General features: G+C 38.6%; 1 protein-coding gene across 1 annotated transcript in view; it reads left to right on the top strand.

Annotated features, from left to right (window-relative positions):
* DPP10 (dipeptidyl peptidase like 10) overlaps positions 1-19,054 on the top strand; it is a gene marked incomplete at its 5' end in the record, with an annotated part of 220,898 nt that overhangs the window by 153,928 nt on the left and 47,916 nt on the right. The window contains one exon of the mRNA XM_082055996.1: positions 14,635-14,755. Coding sequence (XP_081912122.1) covers positions 14,635-14,755 — 121 coding nt within the window. The remainder of the gene's footprint in view (positions 1-14,634; positions 14,756-19,054) is intronic.

Here is a 19,054-nt window from a genome sequence, read left to right as displayed (position 1 = left end):
CAGCTGATATTTGAGTCAGTATATAAACTGTGCACACAGGTAATGCACTTTTCTATCCAGACTCATACCAGTTAACTCTTTTGAAAGGCAATATATTAGAAATTTGACATATCATTTGACTAGACAGCAAATTATTTTTTTCACTTAGATATTTGTATGTATATATACGTACATATGCACAGTCCCACAGAGACTCATGCAAAAAAACACAGAGACATATATTCGATAAGAGTAATTGGCAGGACTTTGCAGCAGCCTGCAGGGAGCAATGAAAATAGAAATACACCCTGCTCATCTGGACTGTCATGTTGTTCAACATGTGTATGTGTAACAAAGCATATCTGAATAGTCACACTACTGTCTGTTAGCTAATATTAACTGCAAGTCAATGGCTCATAAAACAGGATTACTGTGCTTCCTGTGTGAAAATTGCATAGCTTTATGTAAAGCAGAAAAAGGAAAATTATACTTCAGCAGTCAAAAATTCTTTAGAAATAACCACCCATAAAAACTAGATACACAATCAATGAGAAGAGAGGTCAAAATTTGATTGAACCTTTTGATAAATCAGAGTTGAGAATGGTTAGGTAGCAAGTTTTATTATGGACTTGTATTTTCATATAACTCCAAAATCCTGCCTAAAAACATTTCAGGCTTACCTATGTCCATGGATCACATAATCACCTAATCACTTAATATATGATATTAAAAAAATATAATATACCACAGGATGGAGTGGAAAAATTGCCTGTCAGTCTTATCTGTTAGATAAGAACAATAGATATATTGTATTCTCTATTTCCTCCTTACCATCTGGGGAAAAAGAAGAGGAAAATTCAAAATGGTAAGGTGCCAAAATATCAAAACAGAAGAGTTTGAAGAACTAACGTTTCTAATGTTTTTGTTGTTGAGGTTCTAAGCCGGGGGGGGTGGTTTATCCAATGGTAAACACAGATTTTATTTAGCTCTTGTAAAATGTTTGCAGAAGTGCCTGTGATGGCACCATTGCCTGCAGAGGAACAAGGTGAAGGGATAAAACCAACTTGGCAGCAAAACCCCCTGAACTGTTGCTGCATGCAAGGGTCCTGTGGCTCTCCTATGAATAGGTTCTGTTTGCTGTATGTTGACATTTATTTTCTCATTTGGTATGTAGTGTCCAGCAAAAATATAGACGGGTTTCTGTCAATGGAAGTGACAGTGACTCCCCTCTTCAGTGGGACTGAACCTCCTTTTCCCCTATGATACGTGTCCTTGAAACTTAGTTCAGTTGTTCCAGATATGATATCCTGGCCCAGTTTAGATCAGTGGGCCCTTTATGTCAGTCCACCATTCCTATGGGCAAATATGGAATAGATGGTCCTTGTTACTATTTAAAAAATAATTAAAAAAACCCCAAAAAGTAGAAGCTGTATATACTTCATGTATGATGGTGTCATGGCTCCCTGTTGAGTCTCTATAATAAAGACAGCTGTGATGAGGGGAAAAAAAATCAACAGGTTATGACCACACAGCTTTGGGCTTGTTCAATGCTCTTGTAGTCTCTTTTTCTATTTCAGGCAAGGCCTTCTTGAAAAAAGAGATGTTAAATTCCATCATCACCAGCCCATAACTGTCCTTGCATGTTGGTTTTTTTTCCTACAATGGGGTTATGACTTCCCCCTGTGTTTGCATGGAAAGATCACAGTAGATTAATCACTTGCCACACTGTCTTGAAGTGGCTTAGGCTTTCGTGCTGACTCAGCCTGAGCCAGAGAGTGAAACGCAGGGGACTGCTCGCAGGTGTGTAATTGAGGGGAGTGTATATTCACTGATAGCTTCAAGGCCAGGACAGCCCTGGAGGATAAGGATTAAAAAGACAGGTATACAGTTGATCTGTAAGAGAAAATGAAGCATTGATTGGCAGGGAGGAAAGAAGGCTGAAGGAACCAGCAGTCAGCCAACACTTACAATTCTTTCTTTTGCAGAAACAAACTGGTATCAGGTCAGTTTTAAGCTGATGGAAACAACATTAATGAGGAAAACAGAAGTCTGTGCAGATCAATTTATTTATCACTTTAGTTGGAGGATAGGGTATGGTCAAGAAGTAATGCATTAATAGTATTCATGTGCTCATATATACTCACTGAATATATGAGCAGGGCTTGATCCGTAATGACTAATAGGTGTTACTTTATCATATAGATAGTATTGCAGAACGCTGCACGTTTTTACTTCACCGTTTATGGCAAGTGGCAGTGCATTTACAGAAATAGAGGTTTTGTGTGGAAAGAAAACAAACGGTTATTTTCAAGTGTTGCTTCGCAGACCCTGAAATGTTGCAAACAGAAATGCTATTATAAGCGTTAGTCAGAATTTTTTTGTTTCTATTTGTCTCGTTTTTAAGACAAGCTGACTTTCTTGCATGGAATGTCACGTGTGTGTGAAGTGGTAAATGGTTGTGGGGTCTGTATGGGTAGATGCCATCTGCTGAAATGCTGGACCATCATAAAGACAATGGGCAACTTGAACAGAGTGGACAGTGGGGAGACCAGGGCACACGTACTGTATGACTAGATAGGGTGGGTCAGCAATAGTAGCTGAAAAGACAAAGCTTTGTGTTAAACTGTGCTAGGGTTTCTCATATCGAAGGGATATGCTGGTCTACTTCAGCATTTGAATAATGTACAAAGTTCTCAGGGATCATCTAGCACTGTAGAAATAGTAGGAAATTTAAATATGACTTAATAGCACAGGATTTTCAGTTCTGTCTTTCATGGCTTTGATTCTTGCTGTTAGGAGGCTACTTACATTTTGTCAAAGGAGACAGAGAAAATTCCTCCTCTGGCACCAAGTCCAGACAGTAATCTTAGATATTATCCCATCTCCCAACGTTGCCTTTTTTCTTTCAGAGTAACTAGGTTGAAATTTTTTTGGTTTAGCTTCTGTTGTGGATTGATCAGTCTGGGCAAAATTGAACGCTTGATATCAGTGTGAGATGAGCCTTCAAAATACCAGAGATCATTTAAAAAGATTTTATGTTAAGGGCAGATTATTATTTTCTTTTAGGTCCGTAGGAGCAACCTAGGCGTGTAAGAGTGACATTTCTGTCCACGCTCTTCCATGCTGGTTCATTAGTCAGAAACTATCAGTGAATGCGAGGAACAAGGCGTGTGAGCTCCTGAGCATGCACTGTTTATAGATGAGTCTGTTATACACATCGCACAAAGAGCAAAGGGCTGAGCAGTCTGGTTCCTCAAAGATGTCTTGCACAGTTGCTGCAGCCAGCGTGGTTCTCCAGGCAGCTCTATGGGGAGGAAGCAGATCCAGACTATCAGCCTGGGGACAAGGCAGTCTCACTGGAATCTTCTGTGCAATCACAAAGATTTATAAAGCAGCTTTTTTGCGTAGGTCGTAGTTCAGATATTATATGTGATTTTATTTGTACAACACACAGCACAATGTTTGCGCTCATGAGTGGGTTATTATGGGATTTTAGTGCATGTGAATTTAGTGCATGTTATGATCCAATATCGTTGGAAAGGCAACATAATTAATGTTTGGCTAAACAAAAGAGGGCAATGCTTCCTCACTTTCATTGTAAATCAAGGACATAAGCATCAGAGTTCTCATGGACTTGCTGGTACTTTGTGAGTTCATGCCCTGGTTTATTCCATGACATTAGTAACTAATGGTCTAGCTGCATTACGAGTGTATCCTCGCTATTGTTTACAGTAGATTTATAAACTATCTAAATAGCAATTAAATATAATAGCCCTATAGTTTGTTTGCAGTTACTCAGAAACAATTGCGCTAACACATTACTGTGATGCAGTGGCATTAATCTAGACAGAAGCAAAGTGGTGCTTCAGTGCTCCGTTCTGCTGTTCGTGCTATGGCTGGCAGCTTGATGACTGCAAAAATAAAATTAACATATTGTAACTGACAAAAAATAAAAAAGGTACCGTATGACATGGGGATATATGTGTTTTGAGGTCTCCATGTTTCATCCTGATCAACAACTACTTCCCCTCTGCTTTTGTTACAACATAATCAAAAGGTTTGAAAGCTTCCCCTGAGAAAATTCCTGCCTAGGTCAATCACAATCTTTAGAAAATTGGTACCTTTAAGAGAGAATGTAGTTATTATTGCTTACAATTATAATAATTTTGTTATTATCTCTTATTTGTTTTCTGACTCATTTGCAATGTGTCTTATGATTTTGAAACACAGATCACAATGAGTAGATTTTCATCTATGGCCACGCTTTGCTTAGCTGATGGTACCTGCTGTGCCCAGTACCTGCATAATTTAGTGATCTGTGGTGCACATGGAACTAAGGAGTAAGAGCTGGAGCAAGTCAGAGCTGCACACCTCTGAAAATTTTATACCTGTATCGATTGAGCTCCAAAAGAATAAAATCTGCAAAGAGAAGATCAGCGCAGTTCTGCACTACTGGAAACTTGCAAAGCAGCTGTGTTGCAAACTGTATCGAACTGCTGCTTTGCAGTAGCATTCCATAAAACTTCCCTTGAAATTGTCATCCTGTAACATACGTGATCTGGATAGAAAATTTACAAGATGTGAAAAACAAATGTGGAAAAAGTGTGCATAATTGTAACTGACAAAGACACTAATGAATACACTAAGCATCCAAAATTGACACTTATAAAAGTTTTATAAGCCACTTTTCTGTGTTTTATATTATCCAAAATATAGTAATTCTCTTTGGGTCTGGAGATCGCTGCAGGACCTGATAGAAAGACATCAGCAGAATAATCAGTCACACCAGTGAAATGCGTTATATCTGTTCTGGTAATACTTTGCCACCTTGCATTGTACTTGCCTGTCAGTGTGTGAGTGTCCCGGTTTGTTACCATGGAGCTTCCTCCGCAGCTTATTACTGTGGGCAATATACTGACCCTTTATCTTGCCACTTTTTCAAAATGCCCCTTAGAAATATGGTTTGTCCATGTGACTTTGAACACAACAGATCTCACATTTGCATGTGTGGAACACTAAATCAACACCTAACTTGGAAAGACCCATGTATAGAGCACTGTCAGAGGAAGATTGGTGGTGTACCCATCATCCTCACCAAGCACGCAGCCCATGAGTGACCCCTGTGACAGCACTTTTTTCAGTAGAGTTCTGCTGAAGATGGGTGTTGAGTCTCAAGCTGTAGGTAAAAACAAGCCAAATGACATCAAAACACCGGTTGATCCGAGAACACAAGGAAATCCACCTCTTCCCTGCAACCAAATGGAGAGCTGAAGGATTTCTGTGGCTCACTGCAGCATGTGCCCTGTGGCTCTTAGCCATAGAGGAATTTTGATACAGACCAGAAGGTTTGGATTGCCATCATGGAACTTCTAACTGGGTATAATAAACAACTCTTCCTATATAATTCTGTATGTGCAATTCTTCTGGATGATGTTATTTGGAAGTGTCTCCTTCCCAAAATGAGCATTTTTTTTTTTTTTTTTCTGTGAGAGGAAAAAGATAGCAGTTATACTGTTGTTGCATCAACACACAAAACATGTAATCTTAAGTACACTTTGTTCTTCAGTGGGAAGCTGCTTCAACTAAATGAGATTTTGGCAAGGGAAAAAGCCAGAAAGGGGTACTCAACTAATGTATCAGTGGGTATAATAATGATCTGGCAATCTCAATTTAAATCTGTAAGTCCCAGGGGTATAGTAAGTGAAATCGTAGATGAAAAGAAAATGTTTGTTCCGTTTGGACTTGAAGAAGAGAACAGACATTACACTGTGACTATGATTATCATAATTGATGGCTCTGTGAGAAAAAATGTGTCTATCAGAGCTTTGGCGGATGCCGAACAGTGGTAGGGAAGATGCCAAGCCAGGTATTTATTTGTAATGATAATACACTGACGAATGCAGTGGCTGATTTGCAGTATTCCTTACAGTGATAAAAAATACTTGTAAGATTCTGAAGTGAAGCTATTTGTATAATTTTTCAGATCTGTGAAGCAGAAAGTGGTAACAAATATGTTAAGTACTTAAATGAAAATCAAACTTGTTATCTTGACAGCAAGTGTTGAAAACACACAAACAAATGGTTTCCATGTGGTTACAGGGGTTTGATTTTAATTTATTCCTGTAATCCAGAGTTAGTTTAAATGTTATTTACAAATCAAATGGAGTGCATAGATATCTGCATTTTCCATAACTGGGACCAAAACAGAAGTAGGATTTGAAACTGTTTTTTTTTTTTTTTCTAAAATTTTTAAATGAATGATTACATTTATGATACAACATATTTATTTGTTAAGATCACTTACTTGCACTGAACTTTGCATATGGAGCAGCTCATTAAGGAAACAAACACTGACTCTTTGGATATATATAATATGCATGTTGCATATATATGGCCATACAATATAAACACCACCAAGCAAGTTTTGATCAATCTATTTAGTTTCAAGCTAGTTTTTCCTCATAACATGTGTGTGGGCTCTCTGTGCCAATATCTTTGGGTTTTAACTGCTGGTGAAACTGGCTGTATGAAAGCTATTTAAACTGTGCTTACGTATTGTGCTCCTTTAGCTGTGGTCTAGATGGTGTAACAAGTAATTCTCATTCCCTCAATGCTGTGTGTTTTGTTCCACCACATGTTCCAACATTAACTCAAAACTAGGAGAAATACAGCTGCTGCTTGTGTCATGGGATCTTTCCTTCCCAGTATGAGGTTTAGCGGTAAAATAGTCAGTGTTGTGCCAGCCTGGTCTCATACCTGGAACTGAAGAAGTCATGGTTAGGTCTCTGAAGAGCAATGTACAAAATTTGCTGAGTGACTAAGAAAGTATTTTTTATTTTACTTCTGTCTGTCTAGTGAATAGCTGATATTATTTGTATTAACAGTTGTTAGCAGGGAAACATATTTCATCTGGAAATTTTAGTGACTGATCTAACTAAGGGCAATTGAATTTGGCCCTGGTTAATGTATGGTAAGACAGGAGACAGAACAAATGGGAAGAGGTGAGCCCAGACGGAAAAACATCTTGAAGCTTTTGAAGAATTAATTATCTAACTAATTAGCTGGCAGTCTTGCAAGAAGAAGGGATGGAATTTTGCCATATGCTTAGGAAATGAAGAAGTCTGATAGATCCTATGCTGAGATGTAGCTGTCAGCCATGAGGGTGGTGAAGTCGGATGATTAGCCAGACTACTGCACCGGACCACAGAGGCTTCTCTGTCAGTAAAACTGCTACTTACCCCTCTGTATAGAGCAAGAAGTGCAGTTGAGTGGTCACTGCCGGAGTTCTGCAGGCAGCAGCATTTCCCAAATGTCTGAAGGTCTCCTTCTGAGCGTTGTCTGAAATGCCATAGTCTTGTTGTAGCTCCTGTTGTCTCTGTGAAAGGTAAGGAAGACTGTCATCTTCTCTAGGGTATTAAGTGCGAGTGCTGAAGTTGTTCCAAGTTGGAATAGTTGTTCATGTATTTGTTGGTTAGAGAGTCTGTGGAATGAAGGATGTGACGATTTCCTCAGTTCATAGGTGGGACACTCACCTACACTGGAAGAAACCAGTTCTTGTTGTACGAATCTATTTTTTCACCAGAAGTATATTGGTACAGATGCCTTTTTTGTTTCCTTTCCAGCTGTATCTGCCCAGTAGCTTTAGAGTTTCTTTCCTTCAAGACAAGATGCTGGATTCTGGACATTATCTTTTTATCTTGAAAAATTAATTTCAGGAGCTATTAAAACTTTTGTAAGGGTAAATTGTGGCTACAAAGCCCACTGATATCTGCAGCTTGCATTATGTAGTTCTTTTATTATTGATGGTAAAATCTATTTTTACTTGTGGTATCAATCAGGAAGTCAAACAAATCTTCCATATTCAAACTCTGGAGGATTAATTAGAAAGATTCACTCATTAAGTAAGGAATATAAGTCCCTGATATATTAACCATTATGGGATAGGCATCCAATTTTTCCCTATGATAAATATCAAGGCAATTTGAAAGACCGTGCTAACTCATTTTCTTCTGTGTTATTTGTTAGTGAGTTCTGCTATTATTTCACATCAAGTAATGTGGAAATACTAGACTGGGGATCTGCAAATTTGTGCCCTATAGGACAGTGTTACCTTCTCATGGCTTTTAAACTGTGGTCACACTCCACTGAGAAGTGTGACCCAGGCCAGCAAGTACCTGGTTGTGGTACAGAGTGGGAAGATGTACCTTCAGCTTGAGGGAAGCATGACATGAGCGAGTAATGTTGCTTCTAGACTCAAGGTGGTTCTGTCTTATATTGGGGAACAGCAGTGGCAATACCTTACACCCATATGGTCAGTGGTTGTATAATAATAACGTAGCTTACCATGCAACAAGTTGTCATTATGTTGATATGAAAATAAGTTTATGTATGTGTAAGGCAGAGAAAGGACTAATGCTAGATGGTTAAGTCTACCTTATCATCAGGTTTGAGAGAAATTTACCTCTCTCAGTTTGGTAGCTTTTCTCTTCAAGTGAGACTGATGACTGGTCCTGGGGAAGGTTTTCTCAGCAAGGGCTGCAGCTCTATTTCTCTTCCACCTAAAGATAACTGGGCTTTTGGATACAAGTCTGAGCTTTGGTGTGTGGATGAATTTATAGGACACATGGAAACATCTGCTGGTGACTCTGTCTCCACTGCCAGGGCTAACCAGCCTCTGATGGAGAAGCTGGCCCTGCTTTGGCAGAGCCCAAAGCCCTTGTTCACCCACGCTCATTGCTGGTGTGCTGGGTGAGCGATTGCATGGTGACCTCCACACAGCTCCAGGCAAACTGCTGCTGCCCAGTTGGTGAGTAAAAAGCTTCAGCTGTTGGTGATGTGCTACCCTGCGATCAGAGGAGTGATTAGGTGTGGACATGCCCATGGAAAAAGCTTCAGCGAGCACCTAAAGGGAAAAAGTATAATATTTTTTCCGTAATTTAGTGGCTTTTCTCTGCTTGTAGTGTTTGAAATTATTGAAGACACACAGGGGCCCTCTCCAGCTATTGACACCAGGTTTGCCAGTCAGCTGTGGGATTAGATGTTTCTGTGTTGTCACAGATGTCTGCCATCTGGAACTTGCTGCTTGGACTGGGTGCTCCGCATAAGACCTCAGCCTGAAATAAGATCATGTAATTGTGAAACATGTTGCAAACAATAAATAAGTGTTGTGGAAGAAATTAATTTAGAAGGCGGTTTATGAAAAAATAGTTTAGAGGCTGACAGATATGGAAGAAGGGGAAGGATTAGTACTGTAGGTAGAATATTAGACCAAGCAGAGCTTCAAATTCTTCACTATCAGTTAAAATAATTGTGATCATTATCAACAACTTATCTCTCATTAATCAAAATCAGTCTTGCAGTTTTCTTTCATTAATTGAAAAGTACTTAATTAAAGAAATGGTGTGGCTTTTTCTTCATTTGGTTTAAGGCTTGATATAACTAGCTGTGCAACATCTCTAAGAAAACAAAAAGTCAAATAATTTTGAAAGCCATAGATTCTGATATTTATCCCTATTTACAGCATTATTAGCAAATGATCTTAGCTAATAATTAATTCTAAATATTTTAAAAATACTTGGGAAGTAGGTGGTGAAGAGAAGAGGTTAAAAAGTGCATAATAATAATTTTCATATAAGATAGCATATCTTGGTTCCACTTTGTGCCCTTTTCAATTTGTTTTCTTATCATCATGCCTGAAAGTTGTGAAAGCATATTGGGCACAATGCTGCTGATGTATTAATGAGAATACTTGTCTGATACTGAGTTAGCAACTCGTCTTTTAGCAGTATTGGAAGATTCAGTACTTGCAATCAACATTTTTGTCCTCATGATGTAATAATTAGCCTGAAGTGTATCCTAAGAAAAGCCTGTTTACTTGGTCCCAAATAGCTGAGTGGAGATAGACTGGCAAGGGAAATTTTTGGTTTATGTGACATTGCCTAAAACACAATATACAAAGTGATTAAGTATGTCAGGTCGCCGCCCTGGAAATTCTTAGGTTTTACTTACTGGAGCCGGGATTTTAGGCTCATGTATTTGCAAGATTCTGCTCCAGTAATTGTTTGTTTGTTTGTTTTGATCAATAGCTTTTATCTCAGTGTCATGATTTGCTATCTGCCTTGCAGTATTTAAGAGTTTAAGTCTCTCTTATAGGAAAAATAGTAGTCTGAGTTCTCTCCAGCCACTTGCTCTCTCTGTCACTCAGTTTTAAAGACTTCCCTTGCTTCTGGGGCCTGATGTAGGATTCTTTGCATGTTTAAGATGAGGAGTAGTTCCATTTCCGCTCTTAGCTGGTGTGCTCATGATAAACTACATAAAACCAGTGTCCATTTTCCTCATAAACTCATTTTTCACATTTGACACCACCTCAGGTAGCAGAAGGAACATGGAGTGGTGTTGTGGCCACAGCAGGCAAACAGAAGCTGAGGACCCAGTTCAGTGTTCTCTGGTAAAACCACAGTTGGGCACACGCTGCTTCTGGACGAAGCTGGTGAGGGGTCTGGAGCACAAGTCTGATGAGGAGCAGCTGAGGGAACTGGGGCTGTTCAGCCTGGAGAACAGGAGGCTGAGGGGAGACCTGATCACTGTCTATGACTACCTGAAAGGAGGTTGTAGTATGGAGGCGGTTGGTCTCTTCTCCGAAGTAGCAAGTGACTGGACAAGAGGAAATGGCCTCAAGTAGTGCCAGGGGAGGTTTAGATTGGATATTAGGAAAAAATTATTCCTGGAAAGGGTTGTCAGGCATTGGAACAGGCTGCCCAGGGCAGTGGTGGAGTCACCATCCCTGGAGGGGTTTAAAAGGCGTTTAGACGAAGTTCTTATGGACATAGTTTTAGTGCTAGAGTTAGGTTGTGGTTGGATTCAATGATCCTGAGGGTCTCTTCCAACTGAAATGATTCTATGCTCACAGCTTTTTCAGGGGGACACAAAGCCAAGACACTTGCCTGCAGGTCAGTGTTGGGTGTGCAAACGCTGGACAAAGATGAGCAAGATGTAGTCACAATCTTGTGAACAAAATTAATTTCAGGTGGTGATCTGTTAAGATTTCAGTGTTTTCAGAGTTATTATATGAGGTATATTTGTACCATATCAATATTATACTGGGAAGAAGAGTTCACAATGAGTATGCCTTGTAGAAACATCTTTCTTGGCTCCGTCGCTCAGGCAGTAATGGAAGATGGGAGATTGGCTTTCATGACTACACAAAGTACTTGCACTTAATTGAATCCACAGCTTGGATTTACAGAGAGCAAAGCAAAGAGCCTCTCAGGCCACAACGAGTGGCTTTCATGATAATGTTGTCACTCATTATAACTCTGCTGCCTGTTTTGCTGCAGAAATCAACATTTTAACTCCAGGTCCATATTTCCAAGAGTTGAAGGAGTTAATCAGAGATGAGCACTTTGGCATGGTCAGGAATGCAGTCCTGGCTACAGGGCTTAGGGAGGATCAGCGCAGGACATGTGCCCAAAGCGGTTCCTATCAATACAAACAGCAGGTTGTGGGCTTTATGTGGAAAACGGCACCTCCTGAAATATAACAAATGCTCAAACTTCCAGATGAGATGAAATGACTAACCATAACGGTGAATCTTTCCAAGATGCTTTTACAGCCTCAAGCGCAAGCTTATTGATCTTTCCAAATGCTTCAGGCGGTGCAGAACAATATTTGCCAGTGCACCAACCCTAAATCGTTGTGCATTTACATGGTGTTTAGTTACGTGGAGGAACACAAACGGTTGTATTGCATAAAATGTTTTGTGAAGGAACATAAATTCATCATTTTTAATGATACATTCAAGTACACTGTGAGCTCGAGGCTTGCTAGGGAGAGAGCCATTGGGTGGCTCTGAAGTTTTTCAAGAAGTTTAAAATGTCCCAATCCATATGTTAGAAGAAATATTATTAATTGGGGTAGCTTTCAGAAGTGAAAGAACACATGCCAAGAGTGATGAGGAGAGAAGGGAAATTTCAGTGACAAAGTAGACTAAGAGGATTGTGGGGATGTTCAGAGGGTGGCTGAGAACTGTTTGAGGATGGAAACAAAGCCGCTTTATGAAATGAATGGGGAATAAAGCCAAGGAAGGCAACAATCAGTGGCACAACAGTGAGTATTCCTTCTGAGATATTTACTTATTTGCAATGTGTCAAATGGAATTAGCAATGCCTGCTAATAGTAATAACAGGATTAACGACCTTTTCATGGTTCAGTCATAAAACAAGTAGTTCTTAATCCTGCACTTCATCTGGCAATGGTGGCTTTAAACGCAAGCTTTTCATTGCAGAGACTAGACACTATGGGTATCTTCACCATTAAAAATAAAAACGGCCTGAAAAGGTGGGAGAGAAGCAAAAACAATACTTCTGATCTTCAAAAATGAATTAGATTGAACTCATTTAATTAAAGAAGCTTAAATGAAATAGACTCATTTGATCAAGTAGGCTTTTTTTTTTTTTTTTAATCTCCTGGAAGGAGCTTTTTATATAAGAGATTGTCAATTGTAAGAAATCACTCCTTAGTCAGCAACAGTCTGGTTCCGACTGCTTATGCCATCTGTAATTTAGGCTGATAGGAATATTTTTTAGTTCGTTTAAATAGCAAGTATTTGACTAAATTATTTATTTTTCTTGGTTAAGCAGTTAGCCAAGCCTTGTTATTACTTGTATCTGTTTCTTTTAATTTACAAAAAATGTACATTTTTACTGTGGAAATATACATTAACAAGAAGTATTTGTCAATATTTCAGAAGATTGCTATGTCCATCTTTCTCTAATCCTTGTTTTCTTTTGGTGTTAATACTGGGTCATATGTCACATTCCCATAAATTCTTAATGGTATCAAATGTTATTTATAAAACTGTAAATGTAACTACTGATCAGTACATTTTGGATTATTCAAACTGGATCAACTATTTTTACTTCAGGTTTGAACTTACTGCTCAGTTTTGAATTTCTGACCAAAAAGTACTTTGTTCCAAGTCACCCTTGATTCTCAGTAATGTTGAAAATCATTGCATTTCTCATGGTATGAACAAAACTCAGCTTTATTGCTTTATGCAGCAGGAATCATGAGGTGCCTACTGTTAAAAATCAAGAAATGGCATTAGCTTGGGGACTTACAGGGAAATCTGTTTCAGATGGTAATTTAGAAGCAAAGAGAACAGCAGTAATAGCGACAATAATACTTTGCTCTCTGGTTAGTATTTTCCCATAAGTCGTTTATCATAGATGTATGCGAGAATGATAAATGACTAGGCTTTTAAAATGCTCTTTGGTGGAAATATATTTACTTCATGGCAGCAGTCCCTGAGACTCTGTATATCAGTGTACATTTATGAAATTGTGGAACAGAAATTTCTAATGTGTGTTGTTTCTCTAATGCTCTTAGATGTATTTTCTTAATGTGAAACAAGTTTGGTGTGTAATACTGGTATTAGGTTGATTCCATTGCTAAGCTGTGCAAGCGCACATGTGGTCGTTGTAATTTAGTAATAAAGCAAAGAAAAAGTCTACAACTCTGAGAAAATGACAGCTCAAATACAAGTCTAGTCACAGGCATTGACAACTCAGGAAAACAAGGAGTGCAGGAGTAGAGACAAAAAGGATCAAGAGCATTGTTACAGGAAAAGCTAATAGCTGTCTTCTGCTTTTTAATACCTGTGGGACAGCATGTACCTAAATTGCGTTGCATTGAAGTGCTTGAGGGTCTCCTGGCTGATAGGAGAAAAGGCATACATATAGCCCATTGTGGTGTGTGTCTGAGTATGCAAGAATTTCCATGTCACAAACTTTCCTCATCATCACTGTATTTGTCTCCTGTCCTTTTTGCCATCCCCATCCTCCTCTGTAGTCCTTTTTTTTGGAGGTGGGGCAGGGGAGAGGGGTTGGCCTTTGTCTTTCCTTTATTGTATTTTGTCATGGAGCCTGGAGCTCAGCTGCACAAAAAGGGTGAACTTGAAAACCTTTGCAACAAAGCGAGCAGGGACAGGAAAGCAGACAAGGCTGAGAAGCGGCAGCGAAGGAGGAAAGGTCTGTCTGTCTAGTCTGCCGCTCTCAGGAAGAAAAGGAGGAGCCCACACTTGAAAATAAAGAGCATCTATATAACACACTTGGGGTAAAACGTGTGTCAGAGTCAAACATAGTGTCAGCAAGCTGAGAGAAGTTAACAGCAGTCTGCTGTTTATTTTTGCTTTTCCAGTAAGTTATCACACCATGATAGAAAGCTCTGACTTACATTTACGATGTATGTACTGTGCTGTATGTACTTGCAGAAGTGTGTCTAATTTCACAGCTAGAAAAACAAATTATCTTATTAGACAGAGTGGAATTAATGGAGAATTTCTCTATCTATTCAACTGTTATAAAATTTGTCTCCTGTGCGATTCTGAGGAATGTAATAATATTTCTTAAAGTGAATTGAAACATTTCAACTGGGAAGACAATTTCAAAGGAAGAATTTGGCTTCGCATAAGTATTAAGAGTTTGCTTAGTTTGTCCAAATTTATAATAAAAATAAATATGAAACCAGTGTTGGTGAAAACTCACGCTGAATTATTCTGTAGACTGTTCTGAGCCTGAGGAAATTACTCACAGCTGAACATTCATTTATATCTACCAAAATGTTCTTTTTTCTCTCCTTCCCTCTTACCTCATCCAGATTTATATTTTTGAAAATAACATCTACTATCAGCCTGACGTAAAGAGTAGCTCATTGCGCCTGACATCTTCAGGAAAAGAAGGAATTATTTTTAATGGAATTGCAGACTGGTTATATGAAGGTAAGCCAGACAAACATATCTGTTTATTAAAACAGAGGAGAAGCTCTTGTACAGACCCAACAGCACAAATCTATTCATTTCAGAGAATGGTGTCTAAGGTAGTTTTTTCTTCTGTGCCTTCTCATTTTCTTGCAAGATTGCCTTTGTATCTATTCACACTTTGTATTGACTGCTGCTTTGCATATAACAATATTTTCTGAGAAAGAATAATTTGTTTTCAACCAGAATGCATCAAATGCATTATGAAGACTAGGTAGCTTGTAAAAAATGCTACAGTAGTGAAATCTTGATGTGGAATTTCCTGCCAACTTCAGTGAGGCTGGCATTTCAAATAGAGCTCTTCAAATAAAACTAAACACCCTGTATGTTTTGCTTATCTAGAATAACTCCATTCATACCTCTGGAGCTATTCTGGGTTTACAATGCAGCTGAGGAGGGGAAGGACTCAAGTTTGCTTTTGTGAACAAGTGCTGATCTGCTTACAGTTAAAGCATCATAATAGAAGAGGGCACAGAATAATCGTAGCGTAGAAGCAGATTTGGCTACGTTTTCTTTTTTACTGCTTGATACACAGTTAAAGGTGATCAAAGATGATACTGCCTGGTGCCTCACTGATGTTTTACCAGTGTCTCTCCTTCAGCCTCAGTGTTGGTTTTGCTGTGCTTTACTGTGACTGACGAGAGACTCCAGCCCCTCAAGCCAGGCAGTAACATTGTGCTTGACTTTAAAGAAAACATCAGTGTTGTAGCAAGATCTGAAAGTGTTGTGCTGTTACCTCAGCAGTGGCCGCTACTTTTGCTTAAATCAACCTGGGCTGGACTGATGGAAAACTGGCTGTTGCTGGCAGGCAGTGCCAAAACGGAGTGGAGGACAAGCTCAGCCTGTGATACCCTTTGGCTTCTGAAGCCACCTTCTGCATAGTAACACAGAATGTTTCCCTCTGCATCAGTAATGCTTTTAAAATAATAATAAATAATTTTTAAAAATGGAAGCAGATTATCCAGCTTGGTACAAGAGCTTAAATTTAGTACGCATTTCAGTTATTCCCTCTATGAGTCAAATTTTATGGATAAATAGTTTGGTGTTAAATACTCAGTTACCTGAAGAATATAACCTTGTATGCAGAGTTTTGCAGGGCAGTGTTTTTTAGGAATAATGTTACACCATATAGCAGTGATCTTCAGCGGGGCCCTTAGAACTGATCTATCCATGCCTCTTGGCATTTCAGTTGTTATAAGCAGATAGCTCACTTTTTTAATTGATTTTTTAATGTTTATTTTTTATTTCTCTGCCCAGGTAAACTCTGAAATTAGAATGGTAGTTTGCATCCCTTAGCCATATAAATGCCTATGTCTGATAATTACCCACTTCTCAGGTTTCTATTAATGTGTTGAAATATTTTAATATGTTGGCACATTTCAAAACTTGGCGACAAAGGAAATCTTTGGAATGGCATATCATTTTATATGCACTTTGTATTCTTCAAATCTAACGTGACTTCATGCAAATTGAGGAATTTAAGCATATGTAGCTCATTGAAGTTGATATGGTATATCAAGTTTTTGCTGAAACAAAGTGAAGTTAGTAAGAGTCACAGTCATGAATGCAACAAGGCAATTGTGGCTACAATGCTGCAAGCATTTTGAGGACACCTGTTCAGAAGAGGGCAGCCCGTGTTTCCCTTCTCTTTCATATGCAGCGTGGAGCTGCAGTGAGTGACATATCGTGAAGGATCATTATCCAGCTCTGCTCCACAGAACAAAATGTGACATGAGATTCTTTAAAAAAACATCCCTTCCTAGTCTGCAAAGGAAGATATCTTAGAATAAGTCCATTTGGGAGGGACCACAAAAGGTTACCTAGTGCAACAGATCGGTTCTGGTATTTGCCAGGTGTTTTATTGGAGCTGTCTGGAAGGGATGGAGTACATCCCACTTAAGAATTATACAGATCGAAGTTTAAGACATATTTTAATGGAAGAAATGTCAGGGTATTTATATGATTTGAACCTCTGTATTCATGACATCTACATTTAGGAACTAAAAAGAATCAAAACTAATCTCTTTTATTTGAAACATGCCAATATGCTTTTTATTTTATATTTAAGTTTACCTGTGTATCTCAGTATCTGGAAGAGGTTGATGTGGATTTTTTTAAACTTCGTTTATTTTAAAGATCAACAATGCTGTTGTTAAAACAAGTGATTTTTCCTTTAAGCTGCAAATACTTCATGATGAACAGGAAAAGCAAATGGGGTAACCTGGAAAGAGTAGGAGCAACTAGGACAATAATGGCAAGGATGCTTGTCTGGGGTTATGCTCCGGCTTCTCTGTGTATGCCCATCCTTCGCATAGACACGCTTTATTAATTAATATTTGGGGACTGAAGGGCTTTAAAGCTTCGTAGAACTTCTTTAGCTGACAACAAAACACAACAGGCTTCTTCATATGCCTGTGAACACATGGATACATAAGCCTCATACAGGGCTGATTTTCAAGAAGTCCGGGAGCTTGCTACTTCTTTTTTGAAAAGGAAGCCAGGCATATTTGTCCAAATATCTTATACTGCCACGTCAGTTAAAGCCTCACTTTGTTCTTCTTATTCCCTGTCTCTTCAGCTGTACATGTACCTTTGTCATGAGAAGGAAACACAAAAAGTGTCCAGTCTGGGACTGGAAAGTTTCTGCAGTGATACACATCCCAAAGTTTTCCTACTGATGCGTGTCCTAAAGCCTTCCTTAAGTGATTTTGTTCATTCTTTTCTGAGTTTTTTAATCACTGGCCCAAACAGCTGTTGCATTTCCCAACATACAGAGAATTCTCCTGGTTCACAGGGATGCAGGCAGTGGGCTCTTCTCCATAATATATGTAATTAAAGTGAGGTTGAAAGGGAATTCTGCCTCTACCAGTTGGAGGACCACTGTCAGTGTCTCTTGGCATGGAAGAACGTACTGCTTCTTTCCCATCAACCACTGTTTGATTTATACCAGTCTTCTACATTCAGTACCATTTTTAATAGCGTCAGAAGCTGAGGAAGCTGAATATTGTCCAGACGAAGTTAAGAGATTTTCAGTTGAATTGAGAACTGTTCCTCCTTTCGACCTCATTTGTTTTCTTCTGTCATTTGCATGAGTTTGTGTTTAGCATTTTACCTTACACAAGCATTTGGGAATAGCTTTTCTTTGCGTAGTAACCTTGTTTGAATGCAAACAGTAATATTTCAAAACAAATACAGTTGTGATTTGTGCTATCTGATATTCACCATTCATTCTCTGTTTTTCTCCTGTGTAAAAGATTTTAGTTATCCAGCCAGGGAGAGAAGCATGACCCAGAATATATGACTTTTAATATAGACCCCAGCTTCGTTGCACCTAACCTTAGATCATGCAACCTATTAAGCCGCTTCAAAACTTTCAGAATTTGATTAGCTTCTTGGAGAGTCTCCGTTGACAATTTAAGTAGTTTTGGGTATGCTCTTAAATTAGGTATGCAGTCAATTAGTTTTCCAGCCAAATTCTTCAAATTAAAATACAAAAGAGTCACCAAACAAGTCAGTAGTTTGAACATGCATTGAAAAAGAGTTTCTAACAAGTGTAAGACAGAATACCTGCACAGGGTGAATCTGGAATTGGTCAGGAGCTCATTTACTGGGATTCCAGGAGTTTGGGTGTTGCTTCTGTGGTTGTTAATGTTTTGTTTCTTTCTAATATGAAATATAATGACAATAAATGTAAGAAAACATTGCAGGACATTTTTGAGAATTACTCTGGTTGGGAGGTCAAATAAAATTTGCATAAAAACATAAACTTTTGTTTGGATTTTCAAAAAGTTACATTGCAGAAAAGCTGAAGTTTTGAAGAATTAAAGCTAACCATTAGACTGACACAGGAAAGCTAAAATATTGTACTCCAAAAATTATTATTTAAATATTGCTGTGTGAGGATCTGTCTGTTGCCAGGTGTCACAGCTCAGACAAATCGGGTATGTTGAAAGATTGACAGTCCTAAAAAACCTGTATATTAAAATGGTCCAAAGCACTTAAAAATTAATTAAACACATCTAATGGAATGCAATGGAACTAAACATATGGCAGTTACAATCATCTTTCACATTTAGATGATTTATTGATGTCAGTGAAGTATTCATTTGGGGAAAATGGTTAAAGTTTGGTCTTTTGATATGCCTTGTTATCCAAACATTCAACCCAGGATAATGTGAAATTACTGAAACTACAACAGATGCATTTCAAGTAGGTACAGAAAGAACAAATCAGCATCAACTGAATGAGCTGGAAACTATG

This window comes from Streptopelia decaocto (assembly GCF_964273445.1).
Source record: "Streptopelia decaocto genome assembly, chromosome: 6".
Taxonomy (NCBI): domain Eukaryota; kingdom Metazoa; phylum Chordata; class Aves; order Columbiformes; family Columbidae; genus Streptopelia; species Streptopelia decaocto.
Note: the sequence above shows the minus strand (reverse complement) of the source record. Positions and strands in the feature narration are given on the sequence as shown.